General features: G+C 36.6%; 3 protein-coding genes across 4 annotated transcripts in view; 2 read left to right on the forward strand and 1 right to left on the reverse strand.

Annotated features, from left to right (window-relative positions):
• The first annotated feature begins 1 nt into the window (after position 1).
• Positions 2–18,494, forward strand: part of LOC118434244 — a 23,008-nt gene continuing 4,515 nt past the window's right edge. Inside the window, exons 1-2 of the mRNA XM_035847193.1 lie at positions 2–138; positions 1,170–1,245. The gene's annotated coding sequence lies outside the window, so the exon portion shown is untranslated. The remainder of the gene's footprint in view (positions 139–1,169; positions 1,246–18,494) is intronic.
• On the reverse strand, positions 1,470–5,854 carry LOC110844463 (actin-histidine N-methyltransferase). 2 transcript variants are annotated; one of them, XM_022090672.2, is made up of 8 exons: positions 5,597–5,853; positions 5,141–5,506; positions 4,837–5,047; positions 4,727–4,754; positions 3,052–3,075; positions 2,926–2,984; positions 2,413–2,855; positions 1,470–2,325 (listed from the first exon to the last, which is right to left on the reverse strand). In XM_022090672.2, exons 1-8 carry the CDS (start codon positions 5,646–5,648, stop codon positions 2,003–2,005), a joined length of 1,506 nt encoding a protein of 501 aa, XP_021946364.1. In that variant the 5' UTR covers positions 5,649–5,853; the 3' UTR covers positions 1,470–2,002. The 2 variants fall into 2 exon arrangements, with proteins under 2 accessions (XP_021946364.1, XP_035704738.1); XM_035848845.1 differs by lacking the exon at positions 2,926–2,984 and having other exon boundaries at positions 2,413–2,885; positions 4,713–4,754; positions 5,597–5,854.
• Positions 14,475–18,494, forward strand: part of LOC110844576 (probable E3 ubiquitin-protein ligase IRF2BPL) — a 5,437-nt gene continuing 1,417 nt past the window's right edge. The window contains exons 1-7 of the mRNA XM_022090810.2: positions 14,475–15,200; positions 15,270–15,566; positions 17,246–17,495; positions 17,588–17,748; positions 17,840–17,944; positions 18,115–18,221; positions 18,431–18,460. Of these exons, the coding sequence (XP_021946502.1) occupies positions 15,101–15,200; positions 15,270–15,566; positions 17,246–17,495; positions 17,588–17,748; positions 17,840–17,944; positions 18,115–18,221; positions 18,431–18,460 (1,050 nt within the window). The 5' untranslated portion in view covers positions 14,475–15,100. The remainder of the gene's footprint in view (positions 15,201–15,269; positions 15,567–17,245; positions 17,496–17,587; positions 17,749–17,839; positions 17,945–18,114; positions 18,222–18,430; positions 18,461–18,494) is intronic.

Raw genomic sequence — 18,494 nt, forward strand, 5'->3', positions numbered from 1 at the left:
GTCTCTCAAGTAGTCTCATCTCAAGTAGTTTTACATAGCTATAAAAAAACGTGTATCTTTAGTTGTCAAAAATCGTCCGGTTTCAAAAATTTGTCTGAGGGAAGTGGTCCTAATATCGAATAAGTCATATGAATGAAAGTAAGCACTGAATTTGTCAAACAAGTAACTAAATACAACACATAAAACGAAATTTTATACGCTTGCGTGCATGCGTATTATGTATATTACAATGTGATGTGGATTATAGTTTGTTAGTGCGTGTTGTAAAAGACACATACATGCGAAGTTAATGTATGTCATAAATCAAATTGAAACATTTTATAACCTTTACAATTGACACATGTCATTAATATTATTATAATCACTGCAAAACAACAAGCCAGATAGTTTTCAAAAATGTTATGCAAAATGCAAGAGATTTATCATCAATTTCTCTTAGACCAAAAATGACAGAAAGTATGAGCCGTTTATAAATTACTTGTTCTAGGGGTAAGAAAAAACACCCCGACTACCTTTTTATTAATATGCATGTGTTCGGTACCCATCTGGAAACTTTCCAGTGGAAAATTCGTCATTATAAGGACGCATATGATGTGCATATCACTGCATGTGAGAAACAGAAAAAATTATCCACCTTGTATATCAGAGTTTGGGGGTTGACAAATGCAAATAATGTCCTACTTTGATTTAAAAATTTCAAAGCACAAAAATATTCTTGCAGATCCCATTGCATTGCAGATGCATGATGCATTAGATGTTTATTATGAAATCTATTGACGACTATTTATATCTGCAGATATGTACTTATATAATATACAAGTTTCACTTTTAACACGTGGGTCGTGGATATTATGTCATTCATATGATTCATATCCATGTACATATTTATGAAAAGTGAAACTGAACCGAAACCGAAACTGAAAACTAGTAGAATATGGGAAACGTGTCCATATATTTGCGCGGATTGGGGTTGAAAACAAAGCACAACAAACCAAAAGTACGTTCCGGTGATGGTCCGTTGAATTCATTACTATTTTGACATTTTAGTATCTAGGGAACGTAAGTAGTGTCCCTTTTCGTTAGAGAGATAAAGTGTCATCAATCTTGGTTGGCAAATCCAATATTATTTTTCAATGCAGGTACTAAAGTTATTTATCTTCAAATTATAGTGGAATTTTTGTTCGGATCCATTTCTGTACTAGTTTCAACATAAGTTATACTCTGCTCGGATTCTGAATAGTGCAGGTAAGCCAACCAATGCTCATGATTTGAAAATGTATATACATATAATATAACTTATTGTGTAACGATTGTCGATGATATCAGTCGGTGCATCGCATCTCATGAATCATAAATACGGGCTTTATTTATTACTGCATTTAATCAAAATCATGTCTGATGATGTCCGCACGATGCCTAAATACGGTGATTTTGCACTGAACAATTAGTTAATGAATTGTTTTCATCAGTTTTATAGTGGATAAGTAGATAATTTATTTCCATGAGATTTCAGCTCTAATGCAGTCAATTAATTTGGGCACATACCTTACTACAAATGATACAATATTATTAGCAAAAAAATTAACGATGAAATACAACTAATAACTAAGTAGACTCCTCCGTACTTCATTATGTACTGACTAATTTCACAAATTGCATAACTTAACTACCTACCGACATAAGATACGTTTGCGTTTGATCGATATTGAGTTGAGGTAATTGATTGCTTTCGAGCGCATACTCATAAATAAATACTAATACATAGAAAGTATGCATAGAAAGTATAGTAATGATGCAATTAATTTTTTTTGAAAGTATTTAAATTGATCAGTGATAAACTGGGAACAGTCGTTTAAATGGTAACTTGATACTGATTTGTTGAATGAAATACATTGAACAAAACAAATTGTGTAAGGAAGAATATGAACAAATAATATATGCATACTGGAATTATGCTTAACTATAATATTCTTGCATTGTTGCAGCGTGCACTATGTGGTGGTTATTTCGAATCCATAGCTTCCTTAGAATTTTCTTGTATGGTCATCGCCGACATCGGAGTGCAGACGACAAGGCTTTCTGCACAATGGGCCAGCATTTCGAGTACCTTTTGTTCATTCTTCAGCAGTTGGAGTAGAATCATTGTGACTCTGGGCAAGTCTGTCGAGTTGTCGCCATACAAAGTCTTAAGGGTCGAGGCCAAAGAATTTTCTGTAGCTTTTCTCAATAGGGTAAAACGCATGGCCAAGTATTTCCAGCAGGCCTTGGTTGGTTGTCCAAGAGACGACAAATTATCGATTCCCTCTTCAATTTCTGTTAAAGCACCTGGAGACATACACACAGATAGTATTTAGTACACTAGTAAGATAAAATATTGAATATACACATGACTTTGCTCATTTATATTGCTACCTTCATCAGCTTGGAAGACTCGTATGAAAGCGAACAATTTTGTCGCCGTTGCTAACTGATCTGGTTTGACAGCAAAAGTATTTTGACACTCCAATCCAAGCTTGGCAAGAATGGTCTTTTTTCTACTGTAGTTGGGATCATTAACTCCCACGCCTAGCTCGAGAGAGTAGCTGTCGTGTCGATAATTAGGTGGAACAAATCCATTATGAACTAAAAAGTCTACCGAAGATCGTTTTCCGTAAAATATATTAAAGTCCGAATTAGTTTTATACTCATGCCCAGCATAACATATGAGGGTTTGTTTATCTTCATTGTAATCCGTGCATATCTGTTCACTTTCTTCGTGGTTGCACAAGTCCCACAAGGGAATTAGGCTAAGTATTGGTTCTCCGGTGGGGCTTGGCAGATGGTTAATCCTAGTTGTTACGGCTGATACTCCCCAACTATTCAGCGAAATATGCATGTAAAAATATCTATAAAATAAAATTGCACTATTTAGATAAGTTGACATACATGTAACGATTGTACGTAAAGACAGGTTTCAAAGCTCTGCTAGCAGAATCCGTTGATTTCTACCATTCATAAAATGGAGTAAGGTACCTTTAATCTGATTTATTTACTGGTTAAAAGTTTACTTACTCGAAATTTGATGTGAAAGTAAGCCTGTAATACAAAATGTATTATTATAAGAATATATATATAATAAGAACGTAATATTTGTATGTAAATGTAAGGGTTCTATATTGTATTATGGCGACTTAAATATCACTTTTTAATTATCTTTACATTGTTGAAAGAGAAATATTATGAGGGGCAGTCGATGTTATTTCTTTAAAACATGTTGCACAAAATCTGGAGTGTCGACTTGTGGAAGGAGAGTTTTAGGTAACGGAAAGAATGTCCTGTTCTTTTGAGACGCAAATCTGATCGCTTTTTTGTAGTTTTTCTTAGAAATCACGCCTTTCCATCCAACTTTTCGACGAAGTCCGTCATTGAGAATCTCCACTTCAACAGTGTTGCGGTCCTTCTTGAATCTCTTTCGCATTTGAGCGATGATCTGTAAAACAAAATAGGGTTATTAGCAGATATACATATCGGTACATACAAGTGAATGCACTCTCACCTTCCAGTAGTGCTGCCAGGAGAAAGCAGCATTTCTGTTTTTCCCCGTAGTCCCACCTGAGAATAAATAATCCTGAAAAAGAGAAAGTCAAAATGATACTTTAACTATTGCGGTTAACCGAGAAAGTTTGAACATGCATTGTATACCTGACGCCAAAAATTAACTCCTTTCTTCATCAACTTTACTAAACGACTTTTTTCTTCTTTATTATCTTGCCCAGAAAGGTGGATGCACGTGTCTTTTTGTGTTGAATTCGCAAAATATAAGAAGGCTTTGAAATTATCAGGCCTTTTCTTCATTGCATAAGTGGCCATTGGACCCTTGTCAACTTTCCCTGGTGGAAAGTACCCCACAAACAAGCTAGCGTGGTATGGCTCATACTTTTCTTTGTATTGAGATTTCAATGCACCATACATCGGCATAAACTCTTTAAATGCCGGACTTGTTTTCTCTTCATCTTTCATTTCTGGCTCTTCCTCATCCTCTTCTTCCCCATCATCCATTTCTTCTTTCCAATCTTCCTTATATTCATCCTCCTCATCATCAGTCCAAAATTCTTCTAATTCCAACAATGGTGCGCTAGTTTCCGCTTTGAAATTGGAATTGGTCGTAAGATTTGTCTCTGCACGGTGTTACTTCTTATTCGTTGTATTCCGAGTTCTTTTGTTTTGCTTCCTAAATAAATATTATAGGAGACACTACATGAAAATACTATGGACCCGGTTCATAAGGTGATTATAATAGTTGCAATTAATATGCACAAACTTACTGTTTTTCTGATATGTTGTGGACCCTATATCGGTGGAATCGTAACGATGCTTTGTCGTCTGAACTAAACAGAGTTCTGCAGAGGCCAGCTCCATTACCTTCGTCATCAAAGCAGACGAATTTTCCAAGCTTCTTTCCCTTCTTAGCTGCACTCTCTCTATAAATTTTCAAAATCCCTTCGTTCTCTTTCTCCATTTTTTAAAATTCAATAGAACTGATTTGTTTTATTATTTTGCACAGATGGACAGTAGCACAGAGTGAGGTAGGACTGGAGTAGGGAAGTAAACACGGTTGTGAGCTGGGATTACGTCGTACATTACGATTATGGTTTATGTATATGGATTATGTATTACATACATAATATAATATATATAATATATACCTACTTACTGTACTGTAATATACTTACTGTAATATACTTACATATTGTCGAGCCACGTTCCTAAGCATTCTGTTAAACAATTTTGTTATGTATTATTCTCATACATAGAAAGTCAATAAAATTGTCTGGTACCGAAATATCTGCGTAATACCTCAAAGCTTCGCGAAAAGCGCACGGAGAATGTTTTAATACAGTCATTTCCTCCTTTGTAAAGTATACTACAGTGTCAAACATTCTGGGCAGGATATCAATATAAGCTTTCCAGTGCGAGTTTGGATTTGAAAAACGTTCATACACTAGATACACCGCCAACAACACGTTTTGCATTACACTAAGCAGTGGATCTTTGTCGATTAGAATTTCTGAAATGGCACGCGAATTATTTATTAGATCCCTTTAATTCAAAGGATTTTGAACGTTTGAACGTGAAAGTGGCCCATATTTTTTTTACTCACTCAGTTTAGATTCTCTCGCCACTGCAGATGTAATAATAGCCTTTCGTGGGATGTCGAAAACCACATCATTAGTGTCGAGTGGAACCTTTGTTTTCAGTCCGAAACCTTGAGCATCATTGTAGGAAATTTCCACCTTGTCCGGATTGATGTCATTTAAGTGAAGCCATTCGAAGAAAGTTGGAAACCTTTCCTTTCTCCGCTCATTGTCTGCAATCATGAGCTGTTTGACATCGTCGATGCTGGAAGAGTTGTTTAAATTGCCATCTCGATATGCCTCGCGTTCCTTGATTTTAGCAATGAGCCCTTCCAACTTGCAATAATGTTCCCATTCTAAATTCAATCCGACAGGCATTTGTTGTGACGCCTCTATATGTGGTTACGAAAAAATGAAATCGGCAAATTACTTAAAAATCATAATACTAAAAAAAACTCCAAAGAAGGCGTTTAGTTTCTCACCATTTAACAAGGCTTCGACGTGAACATGTAAAGGGACTTTTTTATTACTCATGTTAGTCTTCGTTATTTTCAAATTAGTAACGTGAGAAAGTACGTAAAAGTACACCTCGTGAATACACAATATTATGCAATCACTGGCAGTGATGGTTTATTTATTATTCTGAAATTTAAGTTTACCTAGTTTACTGAGGCCGTAAATAATTTACGGTGTAAATCTCATACCGACGAGGAGACGGCATGTGAGAATTGTATCAAATCATAACAATACCCTCGTGTTTCGGGGATTCGGAGACAGGATTATTGAAAAAAGGGTTGTACAGCAGTCTACGCTCACAAGATGGACATCCTTGTCCTGTTTCATTTTCATCATTCAATTTGTCCAGGAGACGCTACATACATTGAGTAAACGAAAATGGACAAGTCTCATCTCATACATAGATATGTTCAACGCTATGTGAAATTAACGTAGCGATTTTACTGTTTTATCACTTTATTAAACAGTTGCATGTAATAATTACATACTTATACAATTAATGCATGGAAAAAGCATACATAAGAAATTCTCCAGCGTTTCCTTCCGGAAGAAAGGAAACGACGTTTACTCCTTGTAAAATAATGTTTGATTGAATTTTTAAAAAACCATGCGTAACTTCCAGATTGTTTGTGGTAGATGTCTATAAGATATCTGTTGACGAGTTTTAATCTTTTTGCCTCCATGCAAAAGAATATTTGAGAGATTTTATACACAAGTCGTTGACGCTGAAACGGTACGTGGTTGTCTTCAGGTACGTGTGTGTGTCTTGTATGGCTTTTTTTGTCGTTGGACGAATTCGGTCGTTAAACGTTAGGCACGTTTCCAGCGGGTATTATTTCATTTGGCCCAAGTTTCAGAACATGGGACTGCTGTTGTGGTGTGCGGATATTTATATTTTTAGCAAAATGATCTAAAAATAGCGTCGCTCTCAAAGTGAATGGAAACAATCCATTCAAGTGTGCCAAGAATTGCATAATGTTTTCCCATATCATATGTGTGCACTCTTCGACCTCTAGAGATATAGAAACTTGTCGTAACGTTATATAGATAACGTTATATAGATTTACTTACCGCTACGTAAGATTGTTGGTTGTATATACTTCGTTGGTCTTCATACGAAAAAAGTCCATGATTTAATGACTCAACTACTCTTGGCATCGAACGAAATTGGAATACACACAACAAAAAATGCATGGTAAAATTCCTAAAGAATGTTTTGCAAGGTCTTAGTAGACCATGAAGTGGTTATTGCATATTGAGCATTGATGCATCCATTATCGGGTACATATATGAAGGGTTACATACATATATACAGTTTCAAAGACATCATAAAAAACCAGGCGTAGAGGAACATTGCTTGCACATTTACCATATTCACAAGCTCATTGTAAAGCGACGGTGAAAGTTGATTTCACTTTCTCCTCCAGCCCCGACTGCTGCTGAGCTGGTTGGTTGGTAACTGGTGTGGATTTTTTTGATTCTCTAACAGACTGACTACTGCGAGATGAAAGTCGGGTTGCCTGGTTGGTTTGGCTGGTGGTCATGATATTTTACATCGATCTGTCTTTTCGGAGGAAGGAACCAACGGGTCGATGAAGTTGGGGTTGGACTGCGGCGGCTGCTGCTGCTTGGCGTGACATTGCCTTTGGTTTTGTTCTCTTCTAGTCTTCTTCTTCCTCTGATGCTGGCGTGTTTTTCGAGTGGCGTACATTGGCGTGGCGTGGGACATGATCATTTGATTTTCGTGTTGCCTCAACCAAGAACATTGCCGCTACTATTTCATACCATTACGTGGGTTCCATATGGGGTATGGTATATCCACCAAGCCGACTTTCCCTCCCTCCTTCTACTTTTTACTCTCTGAAAATATCGGAAATCAATGGTGAACGAGTGTACGGTCAACGGTGCACGAAGTACACAGCACATGGCCGAGTATGCATTACTGTGGAGAATCAAATTCGCTTAAGCAGTACAATATAAATACTAGACGATTTTAACTATATTTACATTAATACGATAGGTAGAGACGAAAGTGAAAGAACGGTAAACTTGTTATGCAATGCATGTATGTATAATTTGGTCTGGTAACACTCATATTTACTCGTATGCCAAATTCTAATAAGACTTGAAAACCCCAAGAAAAATGGTAGTCAACCCAATTTATTTCACAATGTCAATGTTCACCTATCTATGCATAACTGGCTGAATCAAACAAATATTGGCTAGTGCAAATTTCAAAATTTTTGATTTGTGTTGTGCTCTTCTACCTTAATGGCTAATTATGCAAAAGGTGTACACACGTAGCAAAGCTCCTCCCTCCCATTACCTTTTATTTATCGAATGTTTATTAATAGTCAATATCATATCATCTTATCCTTTTGCTTACGAAATAACGTAAGAAGTGGATTTCAAGTGACCATGAAACACGTTTCACCACTCCGATCCCACTCAACAGTCTATTACGACACAATACAAATATATGCATTACATAGTGATCTCACCCAGTGGTCGCGGAAGATAATTTGGACCATGGGGACGTATTATATAAGCCGTTCACGCCTATGGCGTTTAAAAGACTTAAAAAACATAAGGGTATGATAAAGAGTAATCTGAACACAAAAACATCCGAAATTTTCATGAAAATTTAAGAAAATTTAGGAATATCAAAATCTACTTAGCTGATTGCTGCAGAACAAATTGCAGCAAAACAATGTTCGAATGGCACTATTTAGTTATAAATTCAATTAACTACATTGATATTGGTTTGGAAAGGCAATATTATTGCCGTATTCGGTATTACCATATAATTTTGAAATTATGGTTTGAGTTGGTCGTATAGTGTCGATTTTTTTCTTACTTAAGTCATACGAGGGACCGTGGGGAAAAACGTATTACATTCACCATAGCAAAGTTTCCGGGGATATTGTCCTCACGGTTCCGCGGTCACTGATCTCACCAACGAACAAAAGATCCGTTAATTTTCATGATTATTAATTCCAGGGTTCTCAGAAATATCGAGATTATATGATTCTTGGGAGATGAAATTAAGTCTTTCTTAACAATGTCCTCATAATGTACGAAATATGTACATAGTCCGGCTCGTCTTGTATTGGTTGTGGGTGTGGGGGCACAAATGTGGCCGTGACATGCTTTATTAACCCTATACAACAATATACATCTACAATTTCACAACGTTTATTTTGTATATGATTCGTTCGATTGATTGATACGTTAGCTGACCAATTATATGAGTTCTTTTGCTACCCATCCTTATACATAGTACTGGAACTGAAAACAATTTTGTATTCCGGTTCCGTAGGACATCCGTAGAAGAACATATTTCCATTTCCCCTCTTCACCTCCGCCGTCGCCTAACTACTAGCAATATTTCTTAGGATAGATTCCTTAGGATTTGTTGGAAGCATGGTTTTTTGTACGTGACTAGAACTTCAAATTAGTACCATGATGATCATCAGCCTTCACCTGCTAACTAATATCCAGAACGCAGAGCCAAGCCAATTGCATTACTGCAGTGGTCTAGCCCCCCTCCATTTTATTACGCCACATTGGTATTGTAAAATTCTTGTCACACAATCCCACATCACATGACTGCGCTTCCTCCTCCCCACGCCAACTAACCAGCACAGCTCGATCTTTCTCCAAAAACGCCAAACCTCCTTCCTTTATTTCTTCATTGTCGTATAAAACTATGCCTCACTTATACTTCAAAAACCGTACGTTGCATTAGAGTGAGGAAAAAGATGAAACGAGGGAAACGTGATGTGAATCAATGCAATGATATAGTGCTTTTTAACAACGTTCATTCCTTCGTTTTCGAGTATCCCATGCCTATCAACTGTATTGCATACGAGCGTTGTTTTTTACTCCAAGAAAATAAATTGAAGTAGCAGAAGAAGAAGAAGAATGAGAATCTACCAGTTTGACTTGTTCCTCTTGATAGTGAAGTTGATGATCATGATCACATCTGCATGTTGTATTTGTATGTATATAGTGGTACATATGTAAGTCTGTCTGCTAAAGTTTGCATTTTTTTCCCTGCATCTCCCAGCTGTAATTTAAAATACCTCGTCAAGAGTATATTTGCGTTTTACGGCTACGCCAGGACCTTTATCTTTGTGGATGGTCCACAATAATGAAAAATGTGTGCAGACTAAATAGCTCAAAAGCGGTTCTTCTGGTAAGAAGGATGAGACAAAGGTAAACTAATCCCAAGTCATGTATGGGAAGGGAAACCTGATTCTTATGAACAAATAGACATGCTGGAACTCATGCATTTATGTAGATCCCTAAAACAAGTTCAATACTGAGAATGCGGAATTGTGTGCATATACTTATATTTGTAGATGCAAATATGTATATGCTTCTGACTGAATACATTCAACTCGCACTTACTCCACCGTAAATTGTGCTTATCCTTAGTTAATTAGACAATCTAATAAACTTTCCCAACGGCATAACTGACAGTAGGTTAGGATGACTTTTGATACATAATATGCAAATGGAAAAATAGTATCAATCCAGGTATTTTAAACATGAAGATGACGAAAAAAATATATCATATTTATATATTATATAATGGTTTAGCTAATTTTCCTACTTTGAAATTATTTATATTATTTGCATTTATACTTCACCACACTTGGATTAAAGGCTGTAATGTTACAGATATTGGTATTTATTTAGCATCACAAATGAATTGAGACTCGCTGGTTAGAAGAGGCGTGTATTTTGCTAGCTGTATTTATTTTGTACTTTTTTTTAAAGAACAAAGCCAGTAAGTAATATGTACATTCATGCGCCCTGCTCGCTCAACAGAGGAAAGTGTATGGTGTGAACAAGACTTTTTATCGATCGTTTTTTAACTCGAGTATCAGCAGGATGATGATGATGATGATCCGTGTCTGCCAGCAATTCCACTCCACTCCCTACAAGGTGGGAGGAAGGCTGTGACTTGACGCAGCAGTGGACGCGGATCCAACGTCTTGTGCAGTCACTGGGTTGAAGGCGTTAGTTTCCAAACCCAGAGTTGGACTACACCAATTGCCATTGCGACCCTGCACCCGGTTGTTGGAGAAATAGATTAGGCTTATTTATCATGATATGATGATGGCACGCTTTTGGATGAAGGGAAAGTACATGCATATGTATGCAATGCACATGCACGTTATATGCATTGTGCTTTCCAATTATGGTGTGAACTGAACATGTTGACTGTTTGGAAAATCGTTCAGAAATCAGCTCTTTTGACCTTTATTTAGGCGGTAAAAATATCAAGATAGTACATTATTGGAAGCGGAAATGCATGAATATTATTAGGGAAAGTGAGGTTTGCTGTTTCCAAGTTGCGCTACCATATGTACATAGTTTCAAAACTGTCTCAAGTGAAAATTCATAACTACATGACTTGATCCAGTAGTTACATTTTTACGCTTAATATGTGAATTTGCTAGTTGATTACAATTTTTCGCGTTAGTTATCATGGTTAAGAATTCTACTAACCTCAAGAAAATTACAAATTTATATCGTTTCCTTATCTTGTCCCTTCATGTACTTTAGGTCACACATAAAGAATTACATATGTAGATTAGAGATTAGAATGACAATTTTTGTTATCGGTGCTTACATTGCTGGCTAATTAAGGAGCAAATGGATAGTGAATTACGTCACACATACTATGTAAATGTCTTCATGTAATTATCTGTTCAGAATCCACGGAAATGTTTCAATTCTTTTTCACTTTTGAACTGTCGCTTTGCCCAGCGGAATCCAACTCGTGGCACTCGAACCCACTTAGAATAATTACTAGAAGAGAGACCATAAATATATTGATATTGATTTTTATGATCATATCGTTATGTTTTATTGTATACCTTAACTTGAAATTAAGTTTACTGTTTACTATTTGAGTAAAATTAAAGTACCATTCAAAATCAAATGTCGTGATGTCGCATAAATAGGTGCATAAGAATTATCATGAGTCAATATTTAGTCAATTCGAAATGGAAAACTATTAGTACAGAATAAAATTATCTAGAGTATTTAGTTTTTGTATGTAAATTCTATAACTGACGAACCAATCACTTCTTTCAATACACAATTTTCTGCATACATATTATAGACATTTATGTAGGTGTGTTGTACACATGAACATCTCTCTGATGATACATAGACATAGACTCACTTTATTTCTAAAACTCTAGGTTCTGAAATCATGCTTCTTTATAATAATGTCCACTTTAGTCGCATACTGATAACCTCATCTCACCACAACCAAGAACAAATTATGGTTTGTCACGTCTCACTTTGCTTATGGAATTTTGAGCCAAGCCATTATCTATACGTTAAGCGCATGGTTGAAGCACCTACATATATGTATGCACACCAGTGTATATACCAGCATACACAATATAAAGGTTATTGTTTATTAACACTGTAAGATTTTGCATTTCTACGTGTAAATACGTACCTAGGACGTGATATTTATATAAATATATGTATGAATGTTACCAATATATCTAAGATTACAACCTGTACGCATTTCATTTCACCCGACTACGTCTATATTCAGTCCATATTTTGATCACTTCACTTCCGCTATACTTTATTGTGTGTTTATTTTAAATTAGATATTTATAAGTGTGCACATATTTTTTTGTAGTAGAATGATCAAAACTTGTGAGCAAGAAATTATGGCTTATTTGAATAATTTTCGTTCTCTTTGCAATTCGAGATGTCTAATTTGTATTCTTGTTTTTCTGGATATGAGATTGACCCTAAATCTTGTTTGGGTTATGTATGTACAAATATGTAAGTACATACATATTTATTATTTACAACTTCTCAGAGTTATGAGTTAGTTATATTACTTACATTGTTTTACATTAACGATGAACTTGGCACTCGTTTTGTATTTTTACTGCATTTTTACTTGAGGTGAAGGTGCTCCAATCAACTGTACAGATAGTTGCGAACATGTATATTTACCATACACATGAAGCCATTATAGATTTCTGAATCCCTTCCCATGCGTTTTTTTGCAACACAATAGAACGTGAACTATGCAAACGTAGAAACGTAAATTATTCTTTGGTGCGTGCGTGTATGTGTTTTGAATGAATGTCAATTTTGGACACGGAAGAATTATTGCATTAATGCTTGCAATATAAAAATTTACCATGCGGAAAATGGACCTGAATTGGCTTGCGTTCCACATGAATATCCATATGCTCATTATTACAATTGATAGAAAAATAACTACGTTCACGTACTTTTTGCAGCTGCAGTAGATTAGAATTGAGAAAAATAGTTTTAGACAATGGAATAACGATGACATGTGTAACACTCACGTTATGATAACTATTATATATCGATAATAACCTGCCGTAGCTGGAGTATATGTATAAATACCCAATACCTGAGCCAAATTGCTTGGTCCATGAACATTTCGTCCAACTCCAATGGTTCTTTGGGCTTGAACCCGAAACAAATTTAAACATAATTTTAGAAGCAGTTAATATTTTCTTTGAAATTTATTCGTGACTGGAGCGAAGATAAGTGCTAAAATCATGAGCATCATAACATTCAGATAGGTACAGATCTTGGAAAAGGAGGAATTCCAAGGGAAAGAAATTGCACCAAAATTCGGAATAAACTGCATGGCAATTAATGGATGGTTAAAAATTGGGCCCCTCCAAACAATATCAAGTACTTTTTACAATTCATTAATAACTATTAACCAGGATCAATTAGCCTTAAATATGTGCTAAAAATGCTGCTATTTAGAGACAGCTAGACCGACATGTATTTGAGTTAAGCGTCAGGTCAGTTATGTAATTAAGGTATTAAAAAGAATATACAATTTGTTCTTCCTTTCCCCGTCATGTTAACTACATTGCACTGGTCGAGGTTCAATGAAATTATTGTATGACATATTTAGTTTTATGTGTTTACATTGTATATATGTATGTAGATGTAGGTATCCAATATAAAAGGTTTCATTTAACCATGGAATACGATATACGACACTATACTATGGTTTTAACCTGTATGTATGTATATCCAGTCTAGCCAAAAAGCGTGTAGTGCATAGTAGTGAAATATTGACTAATTTACGTCAGCTCTTAAGATACCCATTGCATAATAATGTAAATGTATGAATTGAATGGATGGAGTAGCAGACGAGTCTATTACACACAATTATTCTCCTTGATTTTCTTGGAAGATTTGATCAAGTTACGTCCTGCATCGAGCTACATCACCAAATGCACTATACATATTAACATCTGCTCTTGGCTTTAACATAATATCGTCACTTGGGAGCAATGCATACGGAACGATGGTCACTTTTAGGGCGCTAAGGTGAAGTTCTTGTCCACCAATTTGGCGTCTTAGCAGTCTCCGTGTCACTTTTACCCTGTTGCAACCCAGGCTGTGACAGTTGTCCTTCATCTTTCTCGAGGAGAAAGCACTTTGCCCGTGAAAGCTCTCCGCCTGTAACAATGAATTTATTGTGAAAGACGTGCCCCCAGCGTCCACTGCTGCGTTGGGTAGACGAATCCCATTAGCCAAGCCCCGTCGTCGTCCACAAATGTGTGTATATAGATAGATGGAAGCATCATCATCAAGAACCCTTTTTTTCCTACCTAACTTTACACAACGACGCTATGACTATGACGATGATGATGGAATCGTCAAATCGCGTGTGTTGGTTCTCCCTTTTTCAATAAGCAAGCAAGCAAGTTCCAAAAACTAAAAGTAATTCTGCTGAACGGGTGATGGAGGGCTTGTGGATGGATGGATGGAACATACGAGGATTATTCCTGGCATAATGGAACACACGGCTTATAAAAATAAACGTGTTGTATATATATGGCGAACGGTATCTTGGCATTTTGGTTGGACTGAGGAGTTAGCTTGGTTGGTGGCTTTTAGTTTGCTCCACGCTTTTCTCTGCGCTGGTCTGTTCGCCTGGTCGTCGTCGTCGCCGTCGTCGTATTGCTGCAGTATCTCAGCCTCCACCGCACAAAACCCCACACACACAGAGAGACGAGAATACGGCAAACAACAGTACATGTCATCATGTCTTGTACACTTCGTGTGGTGTTCGCCTCGCTCAGAAAAATTTAGACCCAAACCAAAACCAGCTTGCACGCATACCTTTGATAAATAAACTCAGGGTCGCCGTCGGTTTGATCTGAAACAGCTCTGTCCAATGCAATAAGCATCTTCTTCCTGCTGCATTTGGATCAATATAATAGACTCCAAGGTCTATTATATTATATTCAGGAACAACTGATTAATTAATTAAAGAAAAGTTCTTGGAAATAAGATAACAATATTTATGTTCCTCAATTAACAATACTAAAAATGTTCATCCGATATTCGCAAAGTGCATAATAAGAAAAAGTGTACAGGACTGTCTTGCATATTAAATACTTCACGTGGTCAAAATGTCTATGGCCAAGCGTCAACAGTGTTACTTGTGCGACCTGCCCCGGATGCCATGGGCCATGATACATGACTTTAGTGAGCCGGTGTGTCGTGGATGTGGTGAGTGCTAAATAGTTGCTGAATAAGCTAACCAAATGCCTAAATTATATTTATATTTATTTTTCGTAGTCAATTATGAGGGGGCAGATCGGATTGACATTGTGCTGGACACGGCTCGCCAGATGAAACGTGCTCATGCCAATGCATACCCAGACTCCGGAAGTCCAAGTCCGCGATCGGTGGCCCCACAGAAGAATGGTGGCGTCTTCCACCTCCCTCCCCCCCATGGCCCTGTCCATCCTCTCAGCCACTCCCACCATGGACATCGCATCAACTCGTCCTCAATGGGGGGTGGTTCTCAGTCCAATCTCAGCATTCCACCACCTCCCACGTCAGTCACCTCATCTCACAACACATCCTCCTCAAGTAAGACTCATAACTCTATCAGTCTTATTAACTAATAGCATACTAATTTGTAAAGACAATAGTTTGTGTTTCCGAAAATCAATTCAATACACTAATAATAATATGCATCTTTTACATGCATAGTTTAGTAGTTTTTGAGAAATGCTGAGTATATGTAGAGCAGATATTGTAGATCACCTTGCATAATATAGTCTAATCGGGTACATATAGTGATTGATTATTTACATTCATATGTGGTTGGATTGAAACTCAAAGATTAGCAAGCTTCCTAAAATTCTTGCATGTTCAACTGCATGGCCCTTTTCACGCGTCCCTCAAATTGACGAGATCAATGGCATAGAGTACTTAAATCTAATATCCACATAATCAGTTAAAATATAATAATTTGACAAAAAAACTCGTCATTTACCGGAGTAAATCACATCCGATGTAATAAATTGAATTTTCCATTGATTCATCGTGTTTGTGTGTGAAAGTTGATATGATAACTCTTATCGGCATTTACTTTTGTTATCGTATTTATTATCTCTTGTAACCATTACCTTTGGGGTCACATGTTCACATATAATCGTTCTCTACAGTTCCCAAAAGATAGAAACTTAAACATGTATCTCGTGTACATACACACTGGTTTAGTGTGCCATAACAATGTAAATAAGTTGGAGGGAGATTTGTCTCGATTTATCTTTTCCGTAACCAAATTACATATGTTATCTATTACCCATGATATTCTGCATTTACTTATCTCCTGAAATTTTTGTATGTTTATGACGCCAAGTTCCACTAGTAGAACTGCAAAATTCTAAGAACAAACCAACCAAATCCAGTCCAAGAGTATATACTCGTATGTTAAACTGAAATATTACTTCCAGGAAATCAAATCACGAAGAAATGTGCATGTATTGTTTCATTATTAAGAAACCATTCATTGAATGAATATTATATATGCACATATTGTTTGTTTCGTAATAGATATGCCGTCCAAATAGTGGTTCAATCAAATTCATTTTTAAAGTAAATAATACAATTATGTATGGCAATTTATGTCCGCAATATATATGAATGCTAGATTTTTGATTTGCTGTAAACATGTAGAAATTGTCACAACAGCAGGGCCATCCAAAGTTTGGCGTTGAGCATAAATAAATGCATTTAATTAATTGATGAAGACTTGTATTTGGCTACCCGGGAATTGTGTGTGTTAAGGGAGGGTAATACGTGTATGTACATAATAGTTGTAATACGTTGAATGCCATCGTTAATCAAGTATTCATACATGCGTGTATATGTAGAAGCCAGAGCAATGTCCTATCTGATTGGACAAGTGCATTGATCCTCTTTTTTGACCTAGAGTCGTTGCTCATGGGATATTATAAAGATTTTGTTTACCAGCAGCAGTTGTATCTAATTAATACACTTACTTACATAGGAGGGTTGATTGATAAGGAAGTAAAGTGAGCGTTTGTTGAACGTACTTACTTGCTGGTTGAATTTCTTGTTGGACATGTACAATAATTGGATAATATCCATATTTTATAGTCGTTAATACCAATACGATGATAAGCAAGCAAAATTGATGGCGGTGAACTTTCTACTTTACAGATAATGTTCTGTAATTATCGAAAGTTAAAATCAAGACAGATATGGATTTATTAACTAACTTGATTCTCATTTTTCAGAAGACGGAAACAATCCTCAACTCCTTTTCCCGTCTTCTTTGCGCCCAGGCCCTGCCGGTCTCATGGCAGTAATACCTCAACAACAGGTGCATCAGAACCAGAATCAGTCGCAACAACAAGGACAATCTCAGCAGTCGCAGCAACAGCAGCAAGCGTCACATGTTCGCCCTAATTCCCTCCCACCGACCCCCATCACGCTCAAGCGACTCTCGGATGAAGATGCGGAGCAGAATGGAAACGAGAGCAAACGGTAATACATATAAATTTACGTTATACCAAACAAATCATCTATTTATTCATCAACAGTTGCTTATTATCTGATTGCGTTCTTGACTATTACAGACTTGTGATTGAAGAACAACCAGGGATTGCTCGTCCAATGTTGTCACGAGGGGAAAGTCTTCCCGTGGGCTCAGATGGGGGAAAAGACAAGCCCATTAGGACGACCTCATTTGATACTGCAACATTGTATCAAAAACAAGGAAGCATCACAATGACAAATGGTATGAACATAGAATGGTTTAGCATTTACCATTACAGAAAAATAAAACTTTTCTCATTACTTGAAATCTAATAACAAATAACCCATTGCAGTAAGTCGAAGGCCGTCTGGGTCCTCGTCAAGACATGGAAATACACCACCTTCAACCGATGGAGCGGACTCGACCACAAATGCTTTAAAATGCACTCTGTGTCAAGGTACCAATTTTATTGTGCTCACCCGACTGCAGTGCGCAACTGGGCGCTGCAGATCCAAGTCCTTATGTATTAGATCTGTGCTTTTTTAATGAAGAAGATAAAGATAAATATGAATTTGATACAGTTGAAAAATTAATAATATTTGTATGTATTTATTTTTTTAACTCTAGAGAGATTAGAGGACACTCATTTTGTTCAGTGTCCTTCCGTTCCAAATCACAAATTTTGCTTCCCCTGTTCCAGACAGTCAATCAAACGACAAGGAGCTGGTTCCGAGGTAGGTTTCAAGTTGCATATCATAATTCGACGTGACAAATTTTATTATTCGTATGACCTCTCTGTGACGTTGGGAGATAAGAAGTCAAATATTGAACTTGTTTCGCAAATTTTTGTACCTGAATTATAAACATGTGCTGAACGTTTGTTGGACTACATACTGTTTGTTTACCAGTTTATTCGAGCTATATATCATGTTCCTTTTTATAGGTTTACTGTCCCAGTGGCGAGAAATGTCCGGTATGGATTGAAGCTACTTATCATTATTACTATG

The sequence above is a fragment of the Folsomia candida genome, unplaced genomic scaffold, assembly GCF_002217175.1.
Source record: "Folsomia candida strain VU population unplaced genomic scaffold, ASM221717v1 Fcan01_Sc002, whole genome shotgun sequence".
Taxonomy (NCBI): domain Eukaryota; kingdom Metazoa; phylum Arthropoda; class Collembola; order Entomobryomorpha; family Isotomidae; genus Folsomia; species Folsomia candida.